Consider the following 12718-nt stretch of genomic DNA (forward strand, 5'->3'; position numbering starts at 1 on the left):
GTTCAGAGTGTAATTTTGTTCTAAATGGTCATCATACTAATTATTCACGATAACATCTTTCTGATTTATAAACAAAGCAGAGATGTCTCACCATCAGGTACAATTATCGGAATTTCAGTTATCAGTTCTTTGCTCAGTGTAGTTAAAGGTGACTCCAGACGTTGTTGGAGGGTTTCCACATTCCGCAGGTCATTAACCTTGAAAACAAAATTAGGGGACAGTGAAATCTGTTGGAGTTCACGGTCATCTGCATCTCCTGAGCCGATACTGAAAGGTGCTACACCGGCCTCTTTCAGAACCAACGCTGCCTGACCAACATCATCGGACGACTTGCTGGCAGTGAGAAGGATCAGGAACTGGGGGACACCTTCCTCTGCTCTGCTACCCGCAGACCGAGTGAAGATGTTATTTTTGACATAGTTCAAGGCTGCCCCAGTGTTGGCTCGACGGCCTCCTATTTGCCTGAGTCCGTTTATCGCATCCTTCACTTCCTGAGGTGTGGTGTAGCTGTTTAAGTAGAAGTTGACTCTGGGATTATCGCTGTACTGCACCACACCAACTCGGACTTTGTCACTTCCAATGTCAAGATTATCGACCACTTTGGAAATGAATCTTTGAACTGAAGGGAAAGCACCTCTGACTTTGTCCGATTCATCAAGAAGGAACACAATATCTCTCTTAACAGCATCTGTACAAAATGGAAAATAAATATGTATATTATTCACCATTACCTTTGAGGAACAAGAAATCACTCTTCAAAACTGCAAAAACGATAATATCTCGACTAATTGGAACCTTTCTCAGTATTTCCTGGTGCTGCCTCTGAATTGAACCTTATTGGAGAGGAAGTTTTAAGCAAAATACAAATGACAGGGGTTTCATCAACTATACCATCTGTTTGTGCTGTCAATTGCATTTTTATTCCTAGTCTAGTCCCACTCAAGGTCAAAAACATTACCTTAGAAACATAAAATTCTGGAAATATTCAGGCAGCATTCATGAAGAGAAAAAACGAGTTAATCCTCCATTAATATTAGAAAAAGTTAGAAATACCATATTTTTCAAGTAAGTGAACAAAGTGGTGCGGTTGGAAAGAAGAATAAAAACGAAGATCTACAGGGTAGGAGAGATCGAATGAGAGAAGGTTTAATAGTTCAAAGCCAAAGAGAATGAAAGTGGAACAAAGGAAACAAACAAATGGTTTACCTAGAGTAGGTGTGAAAGGCCCAATGTGGAATAGGTGTCACCCAAATGCAAAGTAAAGGAAATATGAGAGAAAAAATAAGTCACCAAAAACACAAAATAAAATGGGAGTGGAGTTTATAATCTAGACTTGTTGAACCTGATGTTGGGCCTAGCGGATTGTAAAATTTCCTGTTAAAGGATGTAATTTGGCTCGCTAGGCTTGCACTGAGCTTCATTGGAATATTGCAACAGGTCAAGTTTGCGAAGGTCAGAGCATGCAATTAAAATGAAAGACAGTTAGAAGATTGAGGTTAAAGTACCTAGAATGAATAGAAATGTTCCTCAAAGCTATTGCGCAATCTTTATTGATCTCTTCAATGTGGCGAGGGTACATCATGAGCAGAAAATACAGTATGCAAAATTGGAAGCAGTAGAAAATCACTACTCAACATGGAAGAGCAGAACATGTAGGAGCAGAGCAGGCCATTCTATCTGTTGAGTCTGCTCATGAAAACATGGCTTATCTGATAGTTCTCAACTCCGCCTTCCTGCCTTATTCCCATAACCCTGCAATCTCTTCATGATTAAAAATCTCTCTCACTCAGCCTTGGATGTATTCAATAACCCAACTTCCACAGCTGTCTGCAGTGAAGAATTCCAAAGAGTCATGACCTTCTAAAAGAAAAGATGCCTCCTCACATTTGACCTGGGCGGGCAACCTCTTATTCTTAAAATAAGTCCCTCTGGTCTTAGAGTCTCCCACAAGAGGAAACAACTTCTCTGCTTCTACCTTGTCAAGCCAAGAGTGTTTGTGGCCTTGAATAGTGAGATGGGAATAATAAAAGGACAGTTGCTACATTTCCTGTGCTCGCAAGGAGAGTGTTGTGGCAAAAGGATGGATGTTGTTGGTGACAGAGGAATGGTTAAGAGTGTCACTGAGGAATCCTTCCTTCCCAGGAGTGGATGGGAAGACATGTTTTGTTGTGGTGTATACTAAAGGTAGCGATACTCTAGCTGTGGCAAAGCCAGTTCAAGCATAACCTTCCATCTCGTACGTTCCATATCTTGGCATTTGCCTTCTGGACCTACTCAAAAGCCTTCATGAATTGTGCATATACACACAAATGTCTCTCTGTTCCTTTACAAGTCCCAGTATCTTATCATCTATTGTCACTGTCAGTGCCTTTTCAGCTTTCCCGCTGCACTGTTTCATACTTCTCCAGAGTGAACTTCATTTGCACTTTTCCACCCACCCAATGGTCCACTGACTCTTTCTATAGTCTCGGTATGAGATGGGAGAAACCTGGATTTTGATTAACTCTTTGAGATACTTACTATCTGTGCGGAGGAGAACGCAGTCCTGCAGAGTGGATGAGCAACTGACCATGGCACCATAATATCATTCAACTGAAGGGAGCAAAAAGGGACATGGTGCTGACAGGAGACAGAATAATAAAGGAGATAGATACTGCTCTCTGCAGTCATCACTAGAACCCTGAAGTACTGAGTACTGGAGTATGTTGCTTTCCCAGTGAAAGATGTCTCCACGAGCTTGAAGAAGAACTTGGACCATCCAGTAGTCATGGTCCAAAAATGAACCAATAAGAACATTGTAGCTTGTTCCATTTGATAGATTTTGAGGAGTTAGGATTCAATTTAAAATATATAACCTAAAATGGAATCATCTCTAGCTTGTTACCCAAGCAACGTGCCAACTGACACATGGTGAAGCAGATTAGACAATAAAGTGCTTTGCTCAAAGGATGGTGTGCGAAGAAAAGGTTTTCAATTCATGAAACACATACACCATTACTTAACATAGAGGGAGCTATTACCCTAAACCACGTAGAACTAGTGTCTTGGCAAATTGTGCAATTAGGGCCATAGATCATGCTTCAAATTAACAGCAGGGTTTAAAAGAAGGCTAATTTAGAAACCTATCAAGCTAAGTCAAAGCAGCAGAGTAGTGCAACACACCCCATTATTCACCTATCAACAATCTGCATCAACCACAACTCATAACTCACATTCCTGGCTTTACTGCAGCTTCAGGCACTTGACCTTGCTACAAACCTCAAAGCTACACCACAGTTAACATATTGCTAGTTATTCAACATGACAGCCACATCACCTAAACACACGTAACACCACATTTACTGGCACAGTTCCTCCCCTCCTGCAGCATAGTGGTGTATATGCAGAAGAAGAAGAACCTACTCTGCAATAGAAAGGCTTGGCTGCATGTCCTTATCACCAACCCCACCCCAATCTGTCAATATCATATGATCCTCTCCATCATTGGAACAACCATCACTGATGCTGTGGCCAGGACTTCACAGCTGAAATCTTTGGTCATAACCAATCCTCCTCATCCTCACATCGCAAAATCTCTTTTTATTTACAAGCTGCAGATAGCGTAAACATGCACTTCTTGCTTTCACCATGCCCTGATCATAGCCACAACCTGCAGATTTTCCTTCTGACTTGACAAAAGGGTGCACATTGATCAGGCACTGGTGGAGGACAAAGAGCTGGAAGACACTGAGAAAGAAGGAATGAATTCCAGTGCTTTAACAGTGACTAACTCAGAAAGTGACAATGTACCTGCTTTAAAAGATGGTTTAGAAATAGTTTAGGAACAGGATCTGCTTGCAGTGGCCCACAAAGCATGAGTTTTCTGCAAACGGGGAAGGGCTCACAGGTGGCACAGTATAAAGCTCAGCCTTGGGTAAAGTCACATGCAAGTCCTGCAGTTGTGAGGACAACTTAAAGGAGAATGTTGATAAATACACATAAATGGTAGAAAGCCTGTCAGATAGGCAGCAGTCAATGTCAAGGACCATAAAGGAGTCCACCACCAAACTGACTCAAGGATTTGTGTAGAACGTAGAGCCTAAGGTCTCCATGGAATAGGAGACCAGATCTGTGAACATATTTGTGAACCCATCCATGATGCAGTATCTGATGGTCATTGTCTCAGTTTTTGTTACATGACAAAGGTCAGCTCCCCAACACCTGGATACTCCCAGTGTAACCTCAGGTTTACAGGCTCAGCTTCCTGTTCTAAGCTTTAAGAAACTCACATGCAATCTAAGCTGGCCGCAGCAGATGGCCACATTACTGCCATCATAACTGTAGACACTAGTAATTGAAAAACGCTAGCAGAGTGCCACATCAGTCCAGCAACATAAAACATAATGTAGGCGCAATGCAATTATTAAAAAGGATGATTAATTAACCTTTGCTTGTTAAAGGCAGGATTTGGATTTATAAATTTAATTTGGAATATTTTGTGGTTTTGTTTTAGCTTGTACTCAAGAGAATGCCATGATAGTCTGTGACAAGAAAGGTATGGTACGGAATTCTTAGTGAACAGGAAACTGAGATTATGCTCAGTGTCAGCACAGACAAATGTGTCAATCAAAATAGTTCGGCCAGTCCTGTATTGGTTACCCTTCATTTACCTCATCCTGAGTCAATAGCTGTATAATTGATGACAGGTTGTGTAGCATGTCAGAGGCCAAAATGAATCTTGACCCATACTATGCTCTGCACTGTTGGGTTCCTATGCAGTGGTACAGGCAATGGAAGCATTGGTTAAGCACCCCAATGGTTGAATTCGCATTTTGTGAGCACAGTGACTTTTGTCAAATGCATGTTGCTCATTGGTTTATCTTGATTTTTCAAGCGTTGGTGGTACAGAGAACCAGAGTGAAGACATCATGACTGCTACCAGGATAGCGGGCATTAACAAGAGTGATGCCAGCTGGACCATTAAATGGACTTCCAGTTGACAGACATAACACATGGCATCTGCTAAATGGCAATCTGAGCAGTCCATACATCCTGCAGCTGAGGGAGGTCTGCGATCCCTGGAGTGTGTGCTCACTCCACCTGCTTCTTTCTAGCCAGGGAAAGTGAAACGTATTCAGCAGCCTTTCTCAATGGACCTTTCTAACAGATCAGCGGATACCAAATTGAGTGATGATACTTATATCACCAGCTGTAGCCGAGAAGATGCAGCACATTTTTACAAATATACATTCACAAGTGCCTTTGCAGCTACTGGTGTAAAGGTCCTCACTATCTTCTGAGGCTACAGTTATGACCGTAGCAGGTGGCAAGGACTTCCCTGAAGCAAGTGGAAACTTGCTGAGGTTGAGATAGATGAATTGTTTCACAAATACTTAGAGTGGACATGAACTCCCTCCACCCCTTTCTCATCCAACAGCTTGTCCTGCTCCCTGTTGGGCCTGCGTATCCTTCCTTTCGTAATGTTACATAACGGGTTGAAAACTTCACCTATTCATTGGAATAAGTGATCTGTGAAGAATACTTTAAGTTATTATGTAGCCACTTCAATTAACTTTGGTCACCAAAACACCTCTACAATCAATAGGAATCAGCCCATAGCTAACCTGAAAGTAGTTGATGATCCCTATAAACAGTGCTGCTGAAAGGTTCCTCCTGCTGCCGAATGCCTGGGATTAAGAGGTTCGGTGTGGACTTGTTGGGCCGAAGGGCCTGTTTCCACACTGTAGGGATTCTACGATTCTATGAGGAGAGGGGGATAATTGAAACACTGAGCTCCAAGGTTGCAGCTCTAGTGCTAAATCAGCACCGCACTATGATTCACATCACAGGCCATCTACTTTGCATATTTTTGCCAGATATTCCCTGAGCACTGTTAAATGCCATCACAAAATAGTGGACATCAGCTAATGTTCACATTCACCACTGATACCACTTTGCAAGTACGATTGGGGCACACAGAAAAGTGGGGTTGAGATCACTATCAGTTCATCCGTGATGCTACTGAATGGCACAGCAAGCTGCAAGGGTCAAATGGTTTGAGATTGCTCTTAAATCCTAGGATCAGATATTCCTACGCACTGTATTAGATTGCTACCATCCAAACTGTAGTTTGCACAGCAGATATTAAATCCCATCACTTTCACAGAGAGTTTATGAGCTCCTGCCTATGGATACTGCTTCAGTTTGAAATGCCTTGGGCAGTATTAAGAGGAAAGCATTTGTTTTGCTATCAAAGATACTGGTGCTGCACAGAGATTTTATTAGCGTTTAGTTGAAACATCACCATGTTGTTTTCTATCCTTACATTACACACCCTCACTGTTGTTAGTAATTTCACTTTGTATCATATACCATCAAAAATTATGAATGATCTCATCTTTCTGATTAATAAACAAAGCAGAGATGTCTCACCAACATGTCCAGTTATCGGAATTCTAGTTATCAGTTCTTTGCTCAGTGTAGTTAAAGGTGACTCCAGATGTTGTTGGAGTGTTTCCACATTCTGCAAGTCATTAACCTTGAAAACAAAACTAGGGGACAGAGAAATTTGTTGGAGCTCACGGTCATCTGCACTTCCCGAGCCGATACTGAATGGTGCTACACCGGCCTCTTTCAGAGCCAATGCTGCCTGACCAACATCATCAGACGACTTGCTGGCAGTGAGAAGGATCAGGAACTGGGGGACACCTTCCTCTGCTCTGCCACCCGTAGACTGAGTGAAGATGTTATTTTTGACATAGTCCAAGGCTGCCCCAGTGTTGGCTCGGCGGCCTCCTATTTGCTTGAGGCCGTTTATCGCATCCTTCACATCCCGAGGTGTGGTGTAGCTGTTCAAGTAGAAGTTGACTCTGGGATTATCGCTGTACTGCACCACACCAACTCGGACTTTGTCACTTCCAATGTCAAGATTATCGACCATTCTGGAAATGAATCTTTGAACTGAAGGGAAAGCAACTCTGACATTTTCTGATCCATCGATAAGGAACACAACATCTCTCTTCACAGCATCTGTGAGGAATTGAAAATAGATTTCTCAGAGCCAGTGCTGATGTGTAAAAATATGCTGCATTAATATTCTTGTACAGCTGATTGGAGTAAAATCCATTTTTCTTTGTTAAATAGTAATAAAACTAAAGCTTTTAGTACGCCATGAAAGCTTTGGTATCATGAACCCGACAATATAGAAAAAGAAAATAAAACAGAAATAGGGTCTTGACTCATGGCACCAGAGTGAAATGCCCATTCATTTCACTCAATCTTTTTTCACAACGTGGTACCTCTAAAATGATCCGCCAAAATAAGCATTTAATCAATAACGGGTTCCCAATTAAGTATAATTATGCAGATAATTTACTGAGACTAGGGAAAAATAAATTGCAGGGTCCATTTGACTGACTCAGTAACTGTTCTCATATTATTTCATCTATTGGGATACAGGGATACACACAATCTTCCACTCTTCCCCTCAGTATTAATACATCTGGACTCTTCAGCACCCTTCTTGTGCAGTCAAAAGGCAGGAGAGGTGGAAGTGCTTGCCACTGCCGGGAACATACATGTTGACACAACTGATACCATACTGAAAGCCCGGCTTTGCACCACTTAAGAAATGACAGGACAGGAACTACCCCTCACAATGTGCTGCCCCCCACTATGATCACTGACGATATGGTTTAGCAAGCAAAGCTCTCTCTCCACTTGGCAGGTTGACGCCTGGAGTTGATGGTGGAGGGATGGTACAGAAAGTTGGGGGGGGGGGGTGGCAAAGGATGCCACAACATGAGATACAGCCAGCTTGGACCCCAATAATTGCTCAGGTCAGTGTTAAAACGAACCACCCAACAGCACAGGAAGAAGGTCAATGATCTTCTGTCTTCTGTAGTGGTAAATGCCACCACCTTCTTTATGCTACATGGCACTCAAAGGCCACCACTCACATTAAATTGCAGATATCTGCTTAAAGCACAAAGACTACAACTCTCATTACTGCATGCAACATGACTACTCAATGGTTCTCACCTACCTCCTCCTCCTCCTGCCAAACCACTAACAATTCCTGCCTCTTTGCTCCCAATCACCCACTGAAGCACCTCACTGCCTCTCCTGTTCCTGCTTCACCACAAACTACTCTTCCATTCAGCTTCATCATAATCAATCCTACTCTTTGTTTCCCTGAAGGAAATAATGCTGCTGCCAACTTCCACACCCTTCCCCACCAACTTTTGCCACAACAGTACTCCAACTGATGAATCTATAATCTTTGGTCAGGATTGAAGCTAAATATGGGCAACACCCAGATTGTAATCAGATAAGACCCCTCGCATTCCGCCCCTACACACACACACACACACACATTTTTCCAAAGGTCTGCTTGGACTTTCAGACATGGCCATGAAGTGGAAACACATGCAGTCTGTTTGCTACATAAGCTACATTCTGACGTAACATGATGCCATTCAGTGTCATGTCCACATCTTTGACTGTGCAGTGCACTAAACCATGACAAGCTGCATCCCTTCAACTCTGCACTTAAAAGCAATGCAAGCCACAGAAACCAGCTTCCGTTCTTAAGCACCAGAGACCTCATCCGCTAAAAAATCAATGTTAAGTTTGACAATCTCCCAGTAAGCACAGAGTGAGTGAGTGCTAAGAAATGAAGCTAAGAGCCATAAGATGCAACCTGTTCAGATGCATAAGATGCATGTGTGTCCCCAGACGCAGAGCGACCTGACAAAAGCATGCAATTCTTAGGTGTCCCTGCATTCTAAAGTAAAGTCCTGAATGGATGAAGTGGTGTGAGATTTGGACTGAGCGCGAGCGTAGGGATGTGGTGATGCTAGTGGTTGTCTGTGCTGACTTGCATGGATGAAAGCTGCAGGAGGATGGTGCCCACTGAGCATGCAGGGACAATGTAGTGAAGACAGAGTTGGATGATGGCAGGGAGAAGCAAGCAAGCTACAGCTATTTATAAATCAGGAATCTGCACCAGCTAGTTTCCTAAGGAAGGCCAGGAGAATTGGAAGTGTCACAAAGAAGAGGAAAGTTGAGCTAATAATGAGATACAAATGAATGAAAGGAAGGTATCTGCTAAACATAAAGGAAATTCTGACATTCCCTTTTAACAGCTTAAGGAGAAAATATTTTCTCAATGTCAACATTCCCATTTTTTTCACTCATGCCATATTCTCCCATCATTTTTGTCATTGCCTATGCCACTCCACAGAGGAGAAAATTCCACACATGAAATTTTCGTCAACAATTCCATTGTCAATTCCAAGTTCGACATTTTAATGTCAAGAATTATCTACTCAAACGCAGCTGAAAGCTTTCTTTGTACTGTTAGAATTTATGACACCATACCCCTTAAACTCTGAATCTGTGAACATTCGCAGAACTATTACCAACAGGAGCCTCAGAGCAGATTCATTGAATAATTTTAATTTTCAGATTGGGGCTGCCCTCTCTTTCAAAGGCCAATCCTTTGCTGAAGACTGTTTGAATTAAAAGAATAAATGGCACTTTCCAAGTAGCCATTAGCCCTTCACTTGTGGTGGCATTGGACATCAATGTTCTTTTGTAGAAATGGCTGTATTGGTGGCCACACCTCAATTGCCACCTGTAGGAGGCCAGGAGTAGGAAAAATCCTCCCACTGGCCGCGCACTCTCTTATTGCAATCTAAAATTCTGTACGTATGGTCCTCTACCGAGAAGGAAGGGAAATTAAGTAGATTCCTCAGGCCTCACTGCAGCATCATAGTTTAGCACTGGTTTTACTCTTCCTTAATGGTCTAACATGGGAGTAGTCAGTACAGAGACCCTGGCAAGAGACTAAGGAATTGTATAATAACAGAGAAATGCTGCAACTTTTTAAGAGTATAACTTGCTAAACTCCACAATAAAATAGGACAGGTGAAAAACAACGCTTGGTGTCCACAACACAAAATCTATTTAAAAAAAGGTCACTTGTTCCATATTTTCCCAAGATGAGAACTGAATTGAGTATTTCCGTTGAAGCTCAAAGGAAAACAGACCGCAAAATGGACCAATCCGGACTTTGCAAAACAATACAAAAATCAAAACTGAATGGCTTTATCTTGATGCTGCTAAGTTACCATGAGAAACCTAATGAAGTCCCCAGGTCACCTCTCAACTATAAAGATAGTCTAAGTGATATCACAGAGATGTCCCCTGATTGCTTAAGTGAATGTGTGCCATTAAAATAGATTGCAGCCAAAGTATTCAAACAGAACAGAGCTAGATAGTGTCTGTGGTTGCAGGTTCTCGTGAAAAAAGATCCTAAGGTTGTGCAATTGCATCCTAATTGAAAAATCATAGAATCTCTACAGTGTGGAAAGAGGTCATTCAGCCCAGTGAGTCCACAACAACCCTCTGAAGAGCATCCTACCAGATCCACCCCACCCCTCCCCATCCTATCCCTGTAATCCTGCATTTCCTATGGCTAACACACCAAGCCTGCACATCCCTGGACATAATGGTTAATTTAGTGCTGCCATTCCACCTAACCTTCACATCTTTGGGCTGTGGGAGGAAACCAGGCACCCGGAGGAAACCCATGCTGACACGGGGAAAGTGTGCAAACTCCACCAGACAGTCGCCCAAGGGTGGAATCGAACCCAGGTCACTGGTGCTGTGCGGCAGCAGTGTTAACTGCTGAGCTGCCGTGCCACCCCAAATATATATACATCTTCTCACAAAGATTCTCATTTGGCCTGTGATGTCTTTAGATTCTAGGTTTAGGGGAACAGCACGAGGCGTTAGACAGAGTCAATAATAGAGTTGATCCTCAAATGCTGTCTAATTCTTATTTGTTACATCTTATCATCATCCGCTTCCTTCTCCACAACAATGGCATGCAAGGAAAGCCTTCTGGAACATGTTAGAAAAGCTCTTCAGAAGCCCTCATGTAGGGTATTTTGCATTTAGTAATGATATTTGGGAAGAAGTGGGGAACAGTCTCTCAAAGGCCTTGCACCAAAGCTCTTCTAGGAAGATAAACTACCAGTAAAAGAAAACACAAGAAGTCACTTCCAATGGCAGGAATTGCAACCAAAACTATCTATGATTGGACACATGCTATTCTTCACTTTTACAAGTCTCAAGTAAAGCTAAGAATCAACAACTTAATTTACCCAGAGCGCAGTGCCAGTGCGAAATGAGCAAAGTTGCTGTACAGTTGGCTTCTCATTTTAGTGTGTGGAAATGACTCATTTGAATTTGGTTAGAAAATCAAGCCGGAGGTTATTCAGACAGATCGATTTTGAAGTGGACAACTAACATAAAACTTCTGTCTCATTTTGCTACCTTTATAGGTTGACTGCTCTAGTTACATGCTGAAATTATGATTGAGGTAATTAAAGGCTGTTCTATCCATCGTGTCCAACAGATAAAGAGCTGATCATACTATCCAGTTATCCAAATCAGTGAAAATGTATGATTGCTTTTGTTTTGTATAATACTGTATATTGTATATTTCAAAACACTTCTGATTTCATGAGTTGCCTGGTATGTAGGAAACCATGGCAGCAATGATAAATGCAAAGAGACCACATTAGAAGCAAATAGATAAACATCATTGCTATTACTTAATTTGCCTTATAAAAGACAATGTGAAATTTAGGATCCAGAAGCAAAATATGAAAGCTTGTTTAAACCCTCAATTATGGATTATAACAATGGGTTAAAAGGTTACACAAGAATTAAAAGTACTGCCAATTTTAAAATACTGTTCAAAGATTTTTTAATAAAAAAGTAAAGAAACTCCTACTTCCTCCTAAACTTCAGCAAAACTTCTGTAGATAGTGATTATTTTCTCTTGGTTTAGTTGTTTTAAGGGTAATTCTAAACTTTTCTGCATAGTTTGAGAATGCTGTAAATCATCTACCCTGAAAACAAAGTGGGGAGACAGTGAAATTTGGCAGAGTTCATCTTCATTAGCATCTTTGGATCCAACATTGAATGGTGCTACACCAGCACCTTTCAGTGCCCCAGCTGCTGGTGCAATGTCATCGGTGGACTTGCCAGCAGTGAGAAAGATCATGAACTGGACCACACATTCTGCCCCCAGCTGACCTAGTGAACACGTTTTCTGTGACATAGTCTAGTGTTTTCCCTATGTTGACTTGGGTTCCTCCTTTCAGACCCAGGGCATTTATAGCATGCATCACTTCTGATTTAGATGTGTAGTTGCTGAAATAGCAGTTGGGACTAGAGTCATCACTACACAGACTGTCCCTTCCAATGTCAAGGCTGCCGGTAATTCCAGAAATGAATTGTTTTATCATAGGAAAAGCACATTGAACCTTGTCAGATCCATTGATAAGGAACACAACATCTCTCTTCTCTTCAAGATAAACAAAGAAGTATAATATTATTTCGTAAATTTAGAAAACAGAACTGTAAACAGAATATTGGGTCACTGATAACCATAAAATATTTGATTCAAATATTATGATTACTTAATATTACACAAAATATTTTATATTATGCAGGGAATATTTGTAAATGAAGTTCATGTCTGACCTTTACCTCCCTTAATATGCTGTTTAAACTGCCTTTGTGCTTATTCATAATGGAGGTCTACTTTATGTCTCAACAGGTTTTGGTTTTAAGTCCAATCACCAGGCTCACTCCTTATAAAAGAGTGCTAAATAAAAGGGGCTGAAAAAAAAAACAGCCCTCACCACATACATTCTTTTGT

General features: G+C 41.6%; 1 protein-coding gene across 8 annotated transcripts in view; it reads right to left on the reverse strand.

The window, feature by feature from the left end:
- The window catches only part of LOC109937504 (collagen alpha-3(VI) chain-like), a 747545-nt gene that overhangs the window by 88192 nt on the left and 646635 nt on the right, over nucleotides 1-12718 (reverse strand). For 6 of the 8 annotated variants that reach the window (XM_048599140.1, XM_048599146.1, XM_048599141.1 and 3 more), the window contains 2 exons: nucleotides 6412-7008; nucleotides 92-688 (listed from right to left, as the gene is read on the reverse strand). In XM_048599140.1, the coding sequence (XP_048455097.1) occupies nucleotides 92-688; nucleotides 6412-7008 (1194 nt within the window). The remainder of the gene's footprint in view (nucleotides 1-91; nucleotides 689-6411; nucleotides 7009-12718) is intronic. The other 2 variants (XM_048599142.1, XM_048599144.1) reach the window with 2 other exon arrangements.

Source organism: Rhincodon typus, chromosome 7 (genome assembly GCF_021869965.1).
Source record: "Rhincodon typus isolate 14 chromosome 7, sRhiTyp1.1, whole genome shotgun sequence".
Classification (NCBI taxonomy): Eukaryota; Metazoa; Chordata; class Chondrichthyes; order Orectolobiformes; family Rhincodontidae; genus Rhincodon; species Rhincodon typus.